The sequence below is a fragment of the Podarcis liolepis genome (assembly GCF_965112155.1).
Source record: "Podarcis liolepis genome assembly, chromosome: 1".
In the NCBI taxonomy this organism is placed as follows: Eukaryota; Metazoa; Chordata; class Lepidosauria; order Squamata; family Lacertidae; genus Podarcis; species Podarcis liolepis.
Genome location: NC_139554.1, coordinates 113438451 through 113459294, shown reverse-complemented (window position 1 = coordinate 113459294; position 20844 = coordinate 113438451). Strand labels below are relative to the sequence as shown.

Below are 20844 nucleotides of genomic sequence, written 5' to 3'. Positions count from 1 at the left end.
AGCTGAAAATTAGACCCATTCCCGGAAAAAAATCTTTGCTCTTAAGAGGATCGAACAGCATTCCAAATCGAACAGAAACAAACAAACAATTAAGTGAATATGGGAAGCAGTTTGTAAAATGGACAAATATTGTAGAATGCCAAATGCTGACCACCATAAAGGGACTTTGGTTTCTTTGCTCTCTTGGAAAAGAGAAAATTAAAGCCACCTTTCAAGAGAGAGAAGGAAGAGGAGAATTTTTATGCTTAATACACGTAGGGCTTCTTTAGCTTGCATTTGTTGCCAAACCAGTCTTGCTAAACTGACCTGGAAGCCTGAAATTTAAGATGAGAACTGTCTGGCAAAAAAAACACAACCCTGTGGAATGTGAATGGCTGTTTTTCAAACTGAGGGGTGGGCGGGACCAATAAAAACAAAGGTGGGATTAATGTAAAAGACCACATAACCTTGCCTGGTGGTAGTGAAGTCTATAAACTAATTTGAGTTGTGTGAAACAGTTCTTTCTTTTGTCTGTTCTGAATCTAGTGCCAACCAATTTCAATGGGTGAGCCTGAGCTTCATTTTACGAGAGAAAGAGAGAGACCTTTCTATCCATCCTCTCTAAACCAACCTTAATTTTATAAGCCATGGTAAGTCTTTTTTTTCTTCCAAAGCTAAAAAAACTCTAAATGCTTTAATCTTTCCTTGGAGACAAATTGCTCCACTCTTGATCCTAGAGGAAATGCAAAAGTGTTCTCATTTTCTCTCGCACAAAAAATAAATTGGGAAACTCATCTTTGGTAAGAGTGTTTGTTCAAAGCAGGCATCTTTAGACTTTTATCATACTAGGAAAAAATGACTCGTATTCCCCTATGTCCTCTATTATAGAATCAACAAGTGATGCAATTCTAAAGATTATTCAGACAATGACTTTTAAGACTTGTTTTGCATTAGTGAGGGGTATAACATTGATAGTACTCCAACTATTTCAACTTTTAAATGAAAACTTTTCTGTTCCACCATGTCTATCTATGCAGGCAATTAATCTTTCCACCATGGTTAATTGATTTTCACCTTTCTTACATGATTTTTAATGCATGGTTTGTGGTTGTGGTTTGAAAATTGCTTTCTAGCTTACTTTCTCTGGCTGCAATCTATGGTCCATGGGAAGGCGTTGGGATGTTTTGGGTCTTCTGGCAGCGGTTCTCAACCTGTGGTTCCCCAGATGTTGTAGGACTACAACTCCCATCATCCCTGAGCTCTGGCCTTGCTAGCTAGGGGTGATGGGAGTTGTAGTTCAACAACATCTGGGGACCCACAGGTTGAGAAAGGCTGGCTTAGAGGGTGGGGAGACAGCCAGCCCTTGTAGAGGGTGATCTGACCCCCCAAAAGGCCTCTTTCTACTGCTGCAGAAACTTCCCCATCCCAAAGCCTATCTCCAAAACCTACACATTCCTACTCTGGAGCTGATGCAGGCATTTCCTTTCACTGGAAACGATGGATGGGATTTTTTTTTTGGAGGGCAGTAACACACTGAAAAGGGCAAAAGTAAAGGAAAAGTTGCTGTGGCTTCACTTCTGCCATCCCAGCGCAAGCCTGGCATAGCACTGGAAAAGGCTGTTTACCCAACTCAGGTCTTCCTCATTCCCTTCCCAACTGCTCTATTAATCACAATCACTGCATGTTCTTATGTTAGATTATACTTCCATAAATCCATCTCACCATAAGACAACAGGAACTTTATTGGACCCAGAGCAGGCAGCCTCTTTTGGCTTCCACTTCAACAAATGTAAAACTACCAACACAAGAATGAAAAGTGAAACTGAGCAAAGAAACACCATAAAACACTGGGCTGAAACACAAATTACACCAAAAACCCATTGTAGTCAATTGGTTCCTTCCAAATGGCCATAATAAACCAATGGATTTATTAGGTACTATCAAAATAGTTGTCTTTCAGGGACAACTCCAAATTGTTGCTTATATAGCACTATCTCCATATGATTAAAACCACTGGAATGAATTACACCAGGTGTGCCAGGAGGTTTTATCAGGTGGTCTTCTGACACTCTCTCCAAATTTCCTGAGATCATTTAGATGCTTACAGCTCACCCTTCCCCTGAACTTTCCATAGTAATGGCCTGTCTTTCCTAATTGAACAGCTGTCTTTCTAAATAGCCACAGGTACTCATTGGCCTGAGACTAGCAGTCCCACAGCTCTCCATGGAAAACAGCAGATGTTCTGGTGTTGCTCACAGGTACATTAAGTGAATCCCTTTCTAACACCCCAGTGGCAAATTTGAGGAGTGATATCTTAAACCAGAAATAAGGGGAATGTGAGACTACAAAAACTAGCCAAGCTGCCTGCAAGCTGATGGGAGTTTGAGTTCAGGTCCCCCACTCTTATCTTAAACCAAACACATAACATATTTACAGTGGTACCATGGGTTAAGTACTTAATTCGTTCCGGAGGTCCATTCTTGACCTGAAACTGTTCTTAACCTGAAGCACCACTTTAGCTAATGGGGCCTCCCGCTGCTGCCGCGCCACCGGAGCACGATTTCTGTTCTCATCCTGAAGCAAAGTTCTTAACCCGAGGTACTATTTCTGGGTTAGCGGAGTCTGTAACCTAAAGCATATGTAACCTGAAGCGTATGTAACCCGAGGTACCACTGTATTTAAATTTTATTCTGCCTTTCTCCCAGCAGGCATCTCCCAGCAGAAATTAAAATAGATACAACTAAAACACACAATAAATGTAAGTATTTTTAAAAAAATAATCAAGTAAGTAACCCCACTAAAACTGTTTAAAAGCACAGACACACAACACAATACTTAAAAGACTCTTTCACAACGGCCAGTTAGTGGCCAAAAAAGTCTGTAAGAACAAAAAAGAATTTGCTGCTGGCAAAAAAGGAAAGCAAATAGAGGGCTAGCCTAGCATCCTGTGGAAGCGAGTTCCGCTATCTGGGAGCAGCCACTGAGAAGGCCCTCTTTTATGTCCTTACCAGATGTGCCTTCAAACGTGGAGGGGCAGAGAGAAATGCCTCCCCCAAAGATCTCAAAGCTCAGGCAGACTCATGTAGAGAGATATGGTCCTTCAGGTAGATATCAGAGAACACGGGCTATCGAAATAACCAGCCCCCATGGGGAAGTGGCTTTGTTTATGAGCTGCTTCACAAACTTCATTTTTTCTCCCACAGAAATGATCATTGTGGGTATGATGGAGCCAAAGTAAAGCATTAAAAATAATAATCTTAATGATTTTAATTGGGCAAGATTAAGCACATACCTCACCCACATGGGTCAACTACTAGTGCTTAATTTTGTCTGGATTCTGCCTTGTGCTAGGAAAACTGTGCACCTGAAGGTCCCCCACCACCTGCTTAAATCACACAAACCAGGCAATCAACGAAGCCGATGCAAATCACTTCCATACACATTTGCACTGAACTAGAACACAGGCACATGAGGCTGTTTTACATAACGCCACGTGTTCAGCCAGTTTATGACTGAGACTAATTAGCTTCCAAATGGCAGATAAAAGGGGATTTCACAGCTAAAATGTGCTCATTCAGGACCATTTGGATAATTCTGTTTTGCTTTTGTTATGGGCTAAGCAATTCTATACCCATATTACCCCGGAACTGTAAATATGCTGCCATAACACTGGTGGAATGGCCACGGTATCCAACGCTCAGCTCTGTCACAGTGATGCGGCTGGGATGGTAAACTGACACGGTGGCTACTTTTTTTTTTTAATGGTACAGTTCTTTTTAAATGGCTCTTCCCATGTGCCACCCACATCCAGCCCATTATTATGCCCAATTTCAGCCATTATGCCAGCATATCTTCACTGGTGGGACACCTCTAGTAGCGGGGAGTTCCACCGGTGTATCCAAAGTGCTTTGCCAGCACACCTGTCATAGTGATGGTGTACCCTGTGCTCTACTGGTGTAACAAGGCACTGGCCAAATCACAAAGCCCCGCAGCTGGCGGATCCCCAAAACAGGATTACATATATTTTATTAAATATATTTTATTAACAACATGTAGTCAGGTAACAAGGGCTAAATCACTAATTGTAATAAAACATCTTGCACATGGAATGAAACCCGTCCTGTTTCTATTCCAACCGCACGAGAACAGCTACACCTTCGAACAATTCGCCCGGAAATTTAATATTGCTCTTCAGAGCAACAGATTCTATTGAAGCCAGACGCTTTCAAAATCACTGTACACATTAAATGCCCTAAGGCAAGTTATTAAATTTACACATGCAAATACCCAAGACATTTCTTAACTAATAATATCCAATTCCTGCTCCAAGATGTACCACAGTATTATTTTCACCATTTGCTACTGCTTCTGTTAGCATGTAATATCGTTAAGTACACAGGTGATGCACACATCCTTCTGCACCTATGCAGCAAATTCTCTTATCGGCAGGTAGCTTTTTAAATGTACTGTGGTGTCTTTTAGGGGTTTTAAATAAATAAGTAAATAATAAACCAGTCTGCTAATTACCACAGCTGTTAATCACAAAATACTGCAGTAATGCAAAGTACCTGAACCATCAGAAGTAGCTGGCACCAGTAAAGAGGAACAGCAGAAAGAAGCACTATCGTCTGTAGAGCTGTTTGAAGACCCAGCAGTGCTCCTCCAGAGATTTCCAGATAATAATCCGCAGCGGTAACACCAGGCAGTTGGTAGTTAAAATTAAAAAGGCAACACTACAATGCAACACAGGCTGTGATGAAAATCCTCGTCTCCAACAGCAAGCGGCAACCAGGAGAAACTCACACAAACAATACGGCTGGCAGAGTCTCCCGAGGCTAAGATCAGTACTCCTGTGGGAGCAAACTGATGTTCTTTCCCAAACTGGAGAACCGAATACAGCCTGCCTCCAGAACAGAATTCAAGAAGGCTCAGCATTAACAATTAATACTCTTTAAATATGTCAGAAAGCAGGGTGGATTACAGCATGTTTGAATAGCAAAATAGTACCTGTCTGCCAGAATGTTAGTGCTGTGTTTTTAAACCAATCTTGGATTGCTAAATAAAATTAAACATGCCATGATGAGTAACTGGCATAATTTGTTGGTGTTAGTTGCTGCTTGCTTCTCAGAGAAACGACCTAGCTTGTCAGGTACTAATAATTGTGGTCTATTTAGCTGAAAAGAAACTGACAAGCGTTTAACCCGGTATTCGCTGTGTTTTGGAGAGATGCTAGCTATGGGCAAAACATACAACTAACATGGTTAGCAGTGCAGGCAAGTTCCAGGTGTATTCTCCGTTTAATCTCTTTTGTAAACAGTTGCTTGAAACAGGGACAGGCAAACCTGTTGGACTGTATCAGTAGTACATCAAGAATCAGAAACAACTTGTTCTCTTCTGCACCATACAAAGGAAAATAATCCCCATTCATGTGAGTCACTTGCCCTGGTTAACATGGATTACTATGCAATATTTCCCCACATTATATTTCCCCACCTTTTTTTCTTCCTAAATTTGATGAGACACTAAAAGGTGAGTGGTTTTTAAATATGAAAATGGAAATTAAAAAAATGAATGCATAGATTTTTAGTGTTTTCTAAATTTCACATATAGTTTGATAACAATAGTTTAAAATAAAGTTTGGATATAATGCAAACATTTAAAATGCAAGCTGTTGTTTATATTCTCTTAAATCTGGATCTATGGCTTTGCCAGTTCTTTAAGGTAAAGAATGAACTGTGTGTTGTTTGAGATCAAGTGTTATAAATACTGCCCATGATATGCCATATCGTGTAGTGTTTATGAACATGGATTTGATTCTACATAGACTACGATCGTTACAGATGTTGGGAACCACTTCTTTTCTCTATAAGACATCATTTTGTACTTTACCAGGATCTTTTCCAGCCTGTCTGGTTACCTCAGTTGAAATCTTATATTCTTAAAGCTTCAGAGCTCTGTAATTTGCTCAGTTCTCATGATATAAACGTTTGTAGAAGCAACACAGACATACACTTCCCATCTCTGGGACAATTTCAATATGCCTAGTAACTACTACCCCTTCTTAGTTGATTCTGTAACACTCTGGACGCATTCTTCAACTAAGAGGTCTTATTTAGTGTCCTTGCATGTACACACATAAAAAATAAATAAGTGTCATTTTATTTGTTTAAAATCGTTTTTCTCCTAATCCAATGGAAGGTAGTCATGCTTAACTCAAAGGGACTTTAATTATTTCTGATGGGCAGATAAATCCAACCCTGTGATGGATGGGGGATGTCTGATGCTTGAGCAGAGGTGTCTTTGTTCAGTTCTGCTCACTGAGTCAGCCTCCTGCCAGCTGCTGAAGTTGTGGGCAGGTGGAAAATTCTCTGTCAGTGGATGGTTCCAAAATGAGGCACAATGAGAGCATGGAGGGAGCATGACTGAGTTGGCCCAGAATCTGCTGCATCCAGACCTGGCCACTGCATCAACCTGCAGCTTATGAAGGGATTGGGCCCAATTGTTTTGTCCCCTCCTTCCACCTTCCACCATGACCACAATTGATTTGTGAAGAATTTAAGGGTGGCTGGATAAAGACCATTGAATAATGCTGTGCAAAAAACAACAACATGGATTGCTTGAGCAAATGTTTGAAGCAGGGATGGGGAACATCTGGCCCTCCATATGTTGATGGACCACAACTCCCATTACCCCTGTCTATTAACCAAGCTGGCTGGAGCTGATGGGAGTTGTCAACAACATCTAGAGTAGGTTTCCTCAACCTTGGCCCTCCAGATGTTTTTGGCCTACAACTCCTATGATCCCTAGCTAGCAGGACCAACAGTCAGGGATGATGGGAATTGTAGTCTCAAAACATCTGGAGGGCTGAGGTTGAGGAAGTCTGATCAAGAGGTCCCCCATGTGTGCTTTTGGGTTACAGTTCTAGGAATCTGAGAGCTCTTTTTGGTTGCAAATGATCATGTTTTTTATGCTTCTACCAACAAATTATTGAGCGCTTCTGCCTAGGAAATAAGAAAAGTAGTAATGGGAAACTTGATTTATATCAGTTATTTAAATTAGTCTTTTCTCTTGGTGATTTAAATTGCCTTGATTTAAACTAATACCCTGGAACATATTCCAGCAATTCCACCTTCTTTCTTCTATAAATTCATCAACAGTACAGAGCCACTTCAAAGCCTGAAGTTATCTGTTCATCTTCACACGAGTACAGATATTAGTTTTGCATCCTTACACAAACAAGAACTCTCTTTCTTATTTTTAGTATTAATTTATTTCACAAACCTCTGCATCAAAATACCTCTGTAAGACTTACAACTGCGATATAGCGTACAATTAACAAAAACATGCTATGTAATAAAAAACTACTTTATCACACATGCTTGAAGAACAGAACTGATCTTACTGAGACTCATGTCTATCTTCAGCTTCAAGGATTTCACCACAACAACCTTTTCTTCCTCGTCTTCCCAGCCAGAAGTGGCATGGGAGCCAACTTCTACTGAGCATCACTTCTGCCCAACAGAGAGGCCTCAGGCTGGGTCAACCTGTGCAAAACTGCATGGGACTGCATGGTGTCTTAAGCAAAGCTTCCCTCTCTTGTCCATGTGAATAGGGATGTCATGCATCAAATAGGGGCAAAAGTGAACACCCCTGGTCAGCGGCGGAAGAAGCCACTTGGATGCCTCGGGTGGCGTGTCCGGGGGTAGGGAGAGGAAGGGGCACACCGCGGGGCCTCCGGAGTCTGCAGTCAGCCGCCCTACAGCTGGGGGAGGCAGCGGGTGGACCGTTTGGGCAGCGCAGAGAGACGCGGGGCTCAGGTGCGCTGCAGGTCCTGCAGTAAGTGCTGCCCAGCATTTAGTCAACCCCCTCAGTGGTGACCCAGGGCAGACTGCATCCACCGCACCCCCTTCCTCTGCCCATGCCCCTGCTTGGTTCCTTACACAACCTCTGCTCAGCCCAACTTTCATGAACAAGCTACTGCTTCTGCAGCTTCATTCCATTATTAATAAATCAAGTTAAGGATAACAGGGCTGTTTACGGTATGAAAACACAAAAATGCACAATGTAATAACAAACAAAAAAATACCGGTCCCTAGTTTAAAAGGCCATAGATTGTTTAACTGGCCAAAGGTCTGGGAGAAGAAGAGTGTTTTTGCCTGGTACAGTGGTACCTCTGGTTACGTACTTAATTCGTTCCAGAGGTCCGTTCTTAACATGAAACTGCTCTTAACCAGAAGAACCACTTTCGCTAATGGGGCCTCCCGCTGCTGCCGCCGTGTGATTTCTGTTCTCATCCTGAAGCAAAGTTCTTAACCTGAGGTGCTATTTCTGGGTTAGCGGAGTCAGTAACCTGAAGCACCTGTAACCTGAAGTGTATGGAACCCCAGGTACCACTGTATCTAAATACAGTCAAACCTCGTTCTGCGTCCGCCTCTGCTTGCATCCGCTTCAGTGAATGTCTGTGGCAAACCTGGAAGTACTGGAATGGTTTGCCACTCATGCATGCTAAATTGCGCTGCGCATGTGCACAGATGCGGCACTTTGACGTGTATCATTTTCAGCTTGTGGATGGGTCACTGGAACGGATCCCGTCTGCAAAACGAGGTTTGACTGTATATGTAATGGAGGTGCCAAGCGAGCCGCCCTGGGGAGAGCATTCCACAAATGGGGAGCCACCACAGAAAAGGCCTGTTCTCATCAGTACTAAGTTACCAAATAGGCAGAGGTGAAGGTTAGTCTCATACAACCCACTGAATGGGTCAAATCCTCTATCTCTAAACAGTCTTAAATAGATACTCATTTTGAAATCTCAGGGCTTCTGTTGCTACTGGATTACTAAAGATCACAGCATCATCTGAATGCAACTGGACATTTTTTAGCTCAAAAAGCAGAGTGCTCTAAAAGATATTCCTGGCAATCTCTATGTACCAAACGTTTTAAGAAGACTCTGTGTGTGTGATTTTAGGAACTCACTTCCTGAAATAATTTAAGATCGGTGTTTCAACAGCTCAGCTCAAAGGATTCAGGCTCCTACAGCAGCTGGTGGCTGATGGAAGATCACGATGATATAACTCACTTCAGGAGCTTTTTACTAGCTATAAGACTACCACACTACATTCTGCCCAGGAGTTCTGGAAACAACACACCTAAATAACCATTAAACTGTTTAGCTTAAGAGTGGAAACTTCTGATCTCCTCCTCGAGGCTGTGCTGGAGGAGCAGAGGGGAGGAGGGAGAACGCAAGCTCAAGGCTCACTGCTGTTAGTGAACATAACACTAAACAAGAATGGTTAATAACTGAGAGACAGCAGCAGCTTCAGTTTTTCATTACACGAAGAAAAATGGATTGCTTTTACTAAGGAGTGTTGCTCCTAGTTATAGCTGAACTCGTGCACACTATGGTCAATATAAGTCATGGTTTGTTCAAATAGCTCAGGATCACACCATGCTGTATTGTTAGCAAACCACACAGGGCTGGCCCAATACATTTTGGCACCTGAGGTGAACCACAAAATGGTGCCCCCCTCCTTGCCTTGGAAGAAGGGGTGAGTGAAGTTCTACATGAGGAACAGTGTGGAAATAAAGCTCTACATTACTGCTCCTGTGGGTCTTGCCTCCTGAGGTATGTGCCTCACGGGTGGGCTGGCCCTGAAACGACAGTATAAACTAACCATGGTTCTCTCACTTCTGACATAACAAGAAACTATAGCAAGTTTTAAATGGGGAGCAGATTATTTCAGTATTCTCCTGATGGCCACACTGGAGGAGGAGAATGGAGGAATGAGTGAGCAAGTGTATAAATCTGCTGCTCATGCACATAACACTAAACCTGTCTTTCTCAAACTTGGGTCTCCAGCTGTTTGTGGACTACAGTTCCCATCGTCCCTGACCACTGGTCCTGATAGCTAGGGATGATGGGAATTGTAGTCCCCAAAACAACTGGAGACCCAAGTTTGGGAAACCCTGCACTAAACTATAGTTTCACACTGTGTCTGAACTAGGCCTATGTAAAACCACAAAATAAACATAAAAACCAATCTTTATTTATTTTTTTAAAAATTATATTTATTAGAAGTTTAAGAATTACAGCAAGAAGAAAAAAAAGAAAAAAAAGAAAACAACAAAAAATTGACGAAACATACAATACATAAAAGGAAAAGCATAAAAAACAATACAACAATACAGCAAAAAAGAAAAGAAAAACAATAACATTAAAACACACATCCAATGTTCCATATTTCCATCTTTCATTTACTTGTTTCATCGACCTCCTCACACCTCCCTTTTTGTATTCTAATTTAATCAATTGTTTCAGCAAATTCTTTCCATCTTTCTCAATTTTTGTTATATAATTTATCTTGATGATCTAACCTATTAATTAACTCAGCAAATCCTTTCCATCTTTCACTATATTCTGTCATTCAATTTACCTTACCGTATTTTTCGTCCTATAGGGCGCACCGGCCCATAGGAAGCACCTCGGTTTTTGGGGGGAAAATGAATTAAAAAAAATTATCCCCCCCCCGCCCTGGCTGCCGCCCCAAGCCTTGCGCTTACCTGCCCGAAGCACGGGGTACCCTCCGGAGGGCTCCCCATGCTTCGGGCGACAGGCTGCTGCCCCAAGCCTCGCGTGCTTGGCGGGACCTCCTGCCGGGCGCGCGAGGCTTGCAGACACTCGCCCGAAGCACGGGGAGCCCTCCGGAGGGCTCCCCGTGCTTCGGACGACAGGCTGCTGCCCCAAGCCTCGCGCACCCGGCGGGACCTCCTGCTGGGCGCGCAAGGCTTGCAGACACTCGCCCGAAGCACGGGGAGCCCTCCAGAGGGTTCCCCGTGCTTCGGGTGACAGGCTGCCACCCCAAGCCTTGCGCGCTCGGCGGGACCTCCTGCCGGGCGCGCAAGGCTTGCGGACACTCGCGGGGGCTGCAGGCTGCTGCCCGCAAGCCTTGTGAGCCCGCGGGAACTCCCATTGGGCTTGCAAGGCTTGCGGATAGCTTCCTGAAGCCTGGAGAGCGAGAGGGGTCGGTGCGCACCGATGCCTCTCACTCTCCAGGCTTCAGCGAAAGCCTGCATTCGCCCCATAGGACGCACACACATTTCCCCTTCATTTTTGGAGGGGGAAAAGTGCGTCCTATGGGGCGAAAAATACGGTAATTTATTTAACCTTATCTTACAAAAAAAAAACCTTAAAACTTAATACTTGTTTGTACATAACTCCTTATATATTTTTGCTAAAGCCAAATAGTTTCATTCCAACATTTTTCCTAATACTCGTTAATTTTACACTAATTCTCAAAATAAATTTTTAAAAACTTTCTTCCAATCTTCATCCAACGTCTTTTCTTCCTCGTCATAAAAACCAATCTTTATTTTAAGTACTTTATCAAATATTTTTGAGAACTGGTTGAACATGTGTGCTCTTGGAGTTGTATGGGGCACAGATTAACAACTTTATTTTTATTTTTTAGTATGGTGAGTGTATACTATCATGTACCTATTTTCCTTTAGAGTTCTGGTGGTCCTGGACAATTATGTCCTGGGGGCTGAGGGATGACGAAAATCTATGAAACAAGTCCCCTTGTTTATGTTTCTTGGCTGCTTTTCTGGAAATTTAAAGGGCCCCAGGACAGATAAAATAGCTCTAAGCCACTGGGATCTTCCAACTATTTGCCTCCAACCTGCACAGTAAAGGAGGAGAATTCAACACAACAACCTCTATTTTTAAAAAACCAAATGAGATTTCTTATAACTTTAGTCACAAACACATTTTTTCAAAAAAGGAATTCAATGATTTAGGAGGGAAACTAACGCCTGCATTGCAGGTATCCGATACCATGAATTGCTGTGGCTCTGATTATCTCCACACAGCATCAGACAAGGAATTAGACAGAGAGGGAGAGAGAGAGAGAGCAGATAAATGCATTTTCTCCATATGCTATTTAGAACCTAGGAATTTACCTCTTTAAATCTGGGAATGAAAGATAGTCTCAACAGGCCTCACAGCACTGAGGGCACCTCCACAAGGCTATTGGGGACTCAGTGTTGCCTATTCATGTAAGATTTTCAGGGCTGACCCACCCATGAGGCCAGGCGATCACCTCAGGCGGCAGGATATCCTGATGTCAATCTTTCTTCCTCGCCTCTTGTTCCTGATGCAGTTCCTCCCTGACTCCCTTCTTCTCTGGCGGAGGGGAAGCCCATTTTGGGGTTCACCTCAGGTGCCAAAATATCTTGGGCACCTGCACGACATCATCCTCAACAAAGTGTGGACCCATATTATTTTGCCATTTAATCTGGATTTACCAGTAATGCAGACAATCCAGCAAGTTAAAAGTAACAACCCAGAAATTGTAAATTTGCATTTAACTGTGTGTGTGTATGAGGTGAGATGGTATTTTATGACATCATGTAAAATCTTGTTTGCATGAGCTGCACCATTCCATGGTAAGCTGCCATGCCATGTGGCAGCACCCTAGTGCTTCCCCCCCCCCCTTGAAAAATGGGTGCCGGTACTCACCATGACGTTGTTACAGTAAGCGCCACACTTTTTAATGGCAACAAGAGGTGCCGGTACTGCATACCCCTGAGTACCCCCTGGAGGAAGCAAAGCACTGCAGCACCCCATATCTATGGATTCAGTTCGAGAAACAACTAGAAGTATTCTAAGGTTTTTACTATCCCCTCTGCCTTTTGTCCATCTTTCAGTTTTATCCCCCCATAGTTTATCCATAAACACGCCTGTAACCCACTTTATAGGAAAAAGGACAAGCCTGCCACAGCTCTGTCTCTCACGAGCAGAGCGGAACAAGGAAATATGGATGCAGACTAGCAGAAACCTGTCTGAATAAGAGGAGTACCTGCAGTGTGTAAGTTGCCAAGTGAGCAAATAATTATATTCTTCAACTGTGGTCTTTCAGAAAAGAAATTAGAATGTGCAACCAGCCCCACCTCACTATCCTTTCTCCTGCTGTGTCTAATGCTCATCCCCTTTTGTCTGAAAGTGACAAACCCAGTTTGGGCAGTAACAAAAGAATGCAAATGGCGAGGGTGCCAGGTAAACATAAAGCTCATTCCCTCACAACTATGGGATAACAGAGAGCACAAGGTGTTATCCATTCCTATGCAAATATACTATGTAGTGTGATGCCACCACTCTGATGCTCAATGCATCCCGATTCCCTAATGCTGGATGAGGTTTTCTTTCTTTCTTTCTTTCTTTCTTTCTTTCTTTCTTTCTTTCTTTCAGCATGTCTTTGCTCTGAAGATGTACCGTATTTTTCGCTCTATAACACACACCCGACCATAACACGCACATAGTTTTTAGAGGAGGAAAACAAGAAAAAAAATATTCTAAACGAAACAATGGATGTATGATTTTTGTGGTTCATGCTGTGGCCACAGACATGTGATCTGACAGTGAGTTTGGAGTAGCCCAATGCAAAAATCCTGAGGATCCATGTGGATCCGTGCTTTGTAACCACGTTTTAAGTGGGGAGGGAAGGAAAAGCACTCAAGGGACAAGGAGCACACGTGGGGTGTGTGGAGAAGGATGCTGCTAATAATGCAGAAGAGGGGTATAAGAGGAGAAGGCTCCTCTCCTCTTCCACTTTGCTCCTTTAAAGCAAGCAGGCTCTGCTCTTCTCCCTCCTCCCTGCTCATCCCCAGCTTAGCGAGCTGAAAAACTTTGCTGCTATTTAGCGAGCTGAGTGGGGAGGAGAGAGGGACAGAGAGCCTGCTTGCCTTAAAGGAGCCAACCGGACAGGAGCCGCTTACATGAGTGTAAGCAGCTCCTCTCCTCTCCCGCTTTGCTCCTTTAAAGAAGCAGGCTCTCTGTCCCTCTCTCCTCCCCACTCAGCGGCTCTTCTCCCGCTTTGCTGTTTCAAAGCGAGCCACGGAGGAGGGAAGGAAGGGGAACCATGGATCCTCTGCTCATGACTGCAGCAGATCCCCCCCGCCACCCGTAGGCATTCCCTCCATAACACACACAGACATTTTCCCTTACTTTCTAGGAGGAAAAAAGTGAGTGTAATGGTGCAAAAAATACGGTAAGAAGCTTCTTCTATGGAAGGAGCCATAGATCAGCAGTACAGCCCATTCTTTGCATATAGAAGGTCCCTGGTTCAATTCCTGGTGTCCTTACTTTAAGAGGACCAGGTAGGAGATAGCATCATAGAACTATAGAGTTTGAAGGGACCAACTCCTAGTCCAACTCCCTGCAATTCAGGAATATGCAGCTGCCCCATACAAGAATCGAACCTGCAACCTTGGCATTATCAGCACCATGCTCTAACCAACTGAACTATCCAGCTGACTCCCACAAACACTCATACTGACCATGGAATGATATAGCATCATTCTCAGGGTGGTCAATGGGAAGCAGCTGCCACTACAAACCATTTTTTAAGGGGTGGGGAGGGCCATTGCTCTGCCAAGTAAGTACCCACCTGTAAAGCTGGCATATCATTTCACTGTCTCTCCCCTGCCCCCAATCTCTGAAGTGGTTCTCCCAAATTTACCACCTGCAAGTGGGACCACCAATTTGGGAAGGCATTTTTGCTAAGTCCTATAGTTTATATCCATTTGAGTTGTAGAGGAAGTTCAGAAAATATGCAGGTAGTAGACATAAAAAGTCAGAAATCACAGATGGAATTGGATAGGATCTGCAGTGGCCTGAGGGTATAGCTTCCTTCCTTACACACAAGGGCCAACACAATTTGGTGCCTAAGGCAGAAAATCCAAATGTCACTCTTGTGGGTGGTGAAACGTAATAATAAATAAAACAATTGGCAATTTGTTGTCTATAATGACCTAACAGTGGGGCTGCCTCTGTCCTGATCTGCTTCCTTCTCACTCCTTGCCTAGCTCTTTTTTGCTTCTGCTGCGAACCGAAGATAAAATTTACGACCTGGCTGGAGCTTCAAAATTAGTTAAAGAAATCACAGAATTAGTGACCCATATACTGATTACAGAAGACCTGCAATCAGATCTGTTCCCCCATTTGGTGGATCTAACATGGGTTTTTCAATAAAGTGTGAAGGAGGAACTTCATCCTGTTTTTATACTCAGCAGAATGAAAGCATATTGCAGACCAGGAATCTTGGATCGACGATGAAGACTGTTAAGCTAGAAACCTGCAAGTGCCTGTTTTTCATGGGCTAACAGCTTATACTGATAATTTTGCTATGTCTCCCAAAATAAAATAGCTGGAGGGGAAAAGGTTGTAAAAAATCAAGATACAAATTATTAAGCATAAAGGTATCAAGACTCCAAAGTACAAAGTTGGCCCTGTCGAAAGCACTATGTGAATTAGTACATCCTTCTGCTAAAATCAATTATTAACATTTCATCAGCAAAAGCCATTAACCAACATCTTTTTTTTAAAAAAACACCATATGTTAAAAGTTAATTTTGGAGGAGGATCAATGACAGACAGCTCCTTGAAGACAAAGAAAACAGGCCTAAATCATAAACGGAGGAGATTAAAGACAAGGGGCTTTCAATCCATAAAGCTATAAATAAATAGTGTAGATCAGAGGAAGTAGGAAGATGGTTGTTTGCTGCACAATATAACATGGTGCCTGGTAACTGCTAACAACTCGTTTTCAGAAACCTTTATGGTTTCATATATTTCATTTTATAAGTAGAGGTAATACTATTAAATCCAACTTTGTTGAGTTCTGCTCTTCAAAATTTGTACTTGTTCAGAACCTTCCCTTGTAAATGTCTGCAAGTCCTTATTGTTGGTACCAAATCCTCATTCTAGAGGTGGGGAGCATGTTGCAATACTGATTAAAAAATGCTTATAACTGGTGATGTGTGCACAATATTCACACAAGACACCATACAGAATTCTAAGTAGATGAAGAGCCAGAAGAAAATATACAGGGGTACCTCAGGTTAAGAACTTAATTCGTTCTGGAGGTCCGTTCTTAACCTGAAACTGTTCTTAACCTGAGGCACCACTTTAGCTAATGGGGCCTCCCGCTGCCACCGCACCGCCACGCGATTTCTGTTCTCATCCTGAAGCAAAGTTCTTTACCCAAGATACTATTTCTGGGTTAGCAGAGTCTGTAACCTGAAGCGTCTGTAACCTGAGGCATCTGTAACCCGAGGTACCACTGTAACTTGCAAAAACCATGTCTGTTAAATCATGAGGCTTTTGGGTGAGAACTGAGCGTACCGTGAAAAGTATCTCCCTTTTCTGACAGGAGGCTGTTGTACTATGTGGTTGGCAGTCTCTCCTTCTCTTGAGCTGCTTCTGACACGGTTTAGAGGCAAAAGGTTAAAGAGGGAATTAGCCTGACTGCATTGTACCTGTGGCATCTACGCTATACAAAGTAGCTGGAACTTATTTCGCTCAGGAATTCTTTATCAGTAGGACTGTCATGGCCCCGAGGTTGGAGATGCACACCCCTTTGGAGTATGAGGCCAAGTATTAGGAGTGGAATTTGTTCCCAGGGAACAGAAGCACATGCATAAGATGAGCCTGCTGTGCCTAAGGAGGTCAGACCGCCCTAGTGACTCCAGCTCAAAGCCCTCGTGGATCCTTCCCCAGCTCTCTGAGCCAAGAACTATGAAAGGAGGCTGGACTCCATTAAATGAAGAAACTTTACTCACAGAAGGCAGAGTTGGCTACTATTCAGAGCTGCAGCACCTAGCAAAACCTCCTTTTGAGGATGACTTCTCAACATTAGAGCTCTTCTTTCACTGAGTCTCCAACCTGAGCCCAGCACACCAATTAAGCCTTGCCTCACACTGTTTGCCCAAACCTGAACCTCAGTACTGCTGGGGACTGATGCTCGAATTAGGACAGGTTTAGCATATTTCAAATGCCAAGAAGATATTAAAATAAATAAATAAACCAGGAATGGTACTGAAGGGACAGCTTCCTAGAAAACAAGTGAGCTGCTTGACAGTGAATTCTAAGCTCTTTCGCTGGGGTTTTGGATAGTGATGGAAGGAATTCCCCCAGTCGAGCCTGACAATTGGTTTTCAAAACCAATCTATTTACCCCAAAACTTAGTAAACAGTTTGGCTTATTCCAAGCGAAACTGGACCCTGTCAAACCTGTTGATGTCATCTGGTGTGAGATGGGTCTTGCCATTCCAACCTCACCTCCTCAGCAAGCCTCTGAGCCTCCTCCTCCCCACCCAACTATTGGTCCTTCTCCACTCACCCTGCTGCTTACCTGGCTTGTTGACACAGCAGTGGAGGAATTGAAACATCTGTCTGAGTACCACATCCTCTTTTGTTGGTGTACTCTTGAAGCCTAGCTTGTACCCACAGTAGCGTGGCAAAAGAGAAAGAAACCTCCCTCTCTTTCCTTCATTATATCACTGCTGATGGAGAAGGAAGGTGAATAAGTGCATGGGTACAGCTCTGCCCTCGCCGGTCCTGGAAGGATCCTTTAAAAAAGTCCCATATGCTCAGAGACTTTGTGCCTGATCATTGGGGGATATAGAAAGCCCAGAGCACTTATTCTTTAGATGTCCCTTTTATGAAGAGGCATGTAGTGAGACCATTGATCCCCTGCTGGTGAGGCTCGCTGACCTCCCGGAAAAGCAAAAATTTGAACTTCTCCTGTTAGGCAAAGATCATAAGACGACCTGGATGGTTGCCAGATTCTGTGTACAGATCTGTAGGCGCAGACCATGCCCCAACCCAAACTAGTTCGTTAAGAAAATCCCCAAACTCGGTTCCATGGGTGACTCTGGGTCATCTCTTTGCGGTAGCTTATCTTAAAGTTTTAAGTGTCTATACGCTTATCCCATTTATAAATTTTAAATTTATTGTTGTACATTGTTTTAAATGTTTGTTTTCCTTCTGGGATTGTACGCCCAAGTGTGTTTTATAAGCTGGTATCCGACCGTAATAAATTATCTATCTATCATCTATCTACCTATCTATGTGCGTGGGTGAGAGATGACTTAAGTTCTTCTCCATCTTAGGTTAAAGTCCAAGCCAGATAAGATCTTTGGGGGCTGTAATGCTCATCTCAAAACTGAGCTACTATGAACCACCAGGATTCCAAGGAAGGAGATTCAAGGTTTGGTGGCAATGCTAGTTTCTATAATGTTATATATTTTGTACTTGTTTCAATAATATAATTTTATTGCTGATCTTATGCTGTTCACTGCCATTATGTATTTTTTCTTAGCGCTGGCAGTATATACATTTTTGCAAATAAATAAGCAAAAGCTTCTATTTGCCCATAGTTTTGCCTGGGGCCATGCACTGTGACTACTCCTATCAAGTAACTATCAAGGGCTCATGACCAGTTTTTCAGCCTACAGCACTGCCACTTATAACATGACACTGCCCACGTGTGACAAAATCCAGCAATATATATATATATTTTGATGTAGGAAAGAGAGGCAAAGCGACACCTCCCAGACTGTCACCCACATTTAAATAAATATGTGCCACATACTTATTATCAGATTCTCAGATTCGGCTGCTTTGAAATGAATACATTAATATTTAAAGGTATTACTTATTCTTGTTTTCAAGATTGCAAATGCTATTCTATCATCTTTCTCTAATACTTTGTACTGAAACACAAAGTCTGTCAGCAGAATTTATTTACAAGTAATAGGGGAAACTTCTGAGAGGGAGAGAGACAGAAAGGGGAAGAATGAAAAGCAACAGCTGGCGTTGGTTCAACCCCCAGCGTCTGGCGGTGCTGATAATAGATGTTCCCCCCCTACCCTTGAAATTACAATTATTATATAATGCTTTGCATATCTTGTAACTATTATGCATGAGCAAACTGTATGTATGCACTGGACGGCATGATCCACAAAATGACTTGAGTCACTCTTCTTTCTAATGCTATGAGCTTGTTATTTACACAATGGGTCCCTGCTGAATAACCTCAACAGGGCAATGCTGGCTTTGCAAACATGCAAGATATTGGTTTTAAATGGTATGCAATATAAGCTTATAGGAAAATTCTGTTGGAATCTATTTGGGAACTATTTTGAGAGCATCAAGAAAAGGAATTATAAAAATGAAGGTTAAGAGTGACATATGACTTTTTGACGCTTATCTCCCCCCCCCAAAAAAAAATAGCTAAGAAACCCCTCTACCTCTTTTTTGGGGTGGGTGGGTTATGCCATTTACTAAATTATAGGGGGGAAGGGAGGTGCTATCCTTCAAAACCAGTACTGTACACTGTATACACAACCCACAACTTAATGAAGTGATTAAGCGGAGAGTCTTTTTCATCAGTTTGGCATCCTAATATTAAATTATTAAGGTCCAACCCACAGGCTAGGTACTTTACAGAGATTAGAAAGAGACGGTTCCCAACAGTCAGCGTAAGATGAAATACATGATAAGTAAGGGGTCGGGAAATGCAAGGGGCAGAAGAAGCAAATCCTATGGGGGAAGGATGGCCTGAGCAAAGGTAATATTTCAACACTTCATGGAGATGGAGATGGATGAAACAATGCACACACTGTGGGGTGGGGAGGGCGGATTCAAAAGATGAGGTGCAGCAAAGGAAAAGGCACAAAGGCAGGAGATGAAAGCGGAAACTCCTGAACTTAAAATGAAGACGGGTGGTGAGCAAAGAGAATAAGGTGGCAGAGAAGGCAAAGGAGGAGGGGGGGGGAACCAGTTCAGAAGGAATGGGAGAATGCAGGCACTTCAGGTTGAGTAACAAAAGCTTGACTGAGGCTCTATAGATAAACAAACACGGCACGTTTTGTCGAGTGAAGAGAACTAATGCACACTGAGGCCTGTGCAAGACCAGCGCAGTAATGATGTAAATATGTTTCATGACACTGCACTGGTAGCTCAAGCATTTAAATGCTTAATAATCCCATTGTGGTCCCAAAGAGCTCACACAGCAAAGGGGCCAAGGCAGGTTGGTTGCCGCTGTACCAGCAAGAGCTCCTAGCGAGCAACTTGCTCTGACAAAGGCTGGAGCTGAACTGAAACCCTTGGGTTAGAATTTATTTATTTATTTATAGAAAACGGGAGATACGTAGCCGCTCCAGCAACATATCTCTATTTCCTCGCATCCAGAAATGCAAGAAGGGCTTTCACTCTTGCTAGTAGCTCGGCCTTGCCCTCACTGGTTCTGGAAGGCTCCTCTAGAAGAATCCCGTACGCACAGAGACTTTGCGCCTGCCCGTTAGGGGAAATAGGAAAGCCCCAAACATATATTTTTTAGATGTCCTTTTTATGTTGAGATTCGTAGAGACACCATTGATCCTTTGCTGAAGAGGCTCACCGATCTAGGCAAAGATCACAAGACGACCTGGCTGGTAGCCAGATTCTGCGCCCAGATTTGTAGGCACAGATCATCCTCTAGAATAAAATAGCTTACTAGGGAAATGCTGAAATCGCCCTTTGGGGTGCCTCAGGGTCAATTTTTAGGGTAGCCCAAATCTCAGTTGTATGGGTGTATGTATATGTCTAAATTTTAACTCATGAGCTATTGCTGCAATCTGCTCTGATTGTATATTTTATCTTTATGAACACTGTTTTTATTGTGTTATGCGAGCGGGTCTTTGACCGTAATAAATAATTTATTTATTTATTTATTTATTTATTTTATATACAATCCTTCATCTGAGGATCATAGGTTTACAGTATAAAAATAACTGCTCATACTAACTTTGTTTTGAACACTCACAAATATTCCTGTTATATTCCTGTGTGTAAGGACTAACAGATGGACCACAGTGGCTAAGAGGATTACTCTGCAAGGCTGGAAAGACAAATATCAACTACCTAACACCCAAAGAAGATCTCACTGCCCATTTTAAATTTCAATCACACGGCTTGTAATTATATATTTCATTTGGACATTTGGTCTGCTTATGTTAATTTACAGATTTAGGTCAGAACTAAGAGAAT

General features: G+C 42.8%; 1 protein-coding gene and 1 long non-coding RNA gene across 14 annotated transcripts in view; one reads left to right on the top strand and one right to left on the bottom strand.

Annotated features, from left to right (window-relative positions):
* The window catches only part of ZNF385B (zinc finger protein 385B), a 182399-nt gene that overhangs the window by 45267 nt on the left and 116288 nt on the right, over positions 1-20844 (bottom strand). Inside the window, exon 1 of one of the 13 annotated variants that reach the window (XM_083496621.1) lies at positions 4548-4565. The exons of the other annotated variants lie outside the window; for them this stretch is intronic. Coding sequence (XP_083352747.1) covers positions 4548-4556 — 9 coding nt within the window. The 5' untranslated portion in view covers positions 4557-4565. Of the gene's footprint in view, positions 1-4547; positions 4566-20844 lie in introns of those variants that run through there. 13 annotated transcript variants of the gene reach the window in all.
* Positions 525-20500, top strand: LOC310704395. The gene is made up of 3 exons (XR_014524765.1): positions 525-629; positions 17925-18022; positions 20224-20500. It is a non-coding gene; the product is annotated as an uncharacterized lncRNA (long non-coding RNA).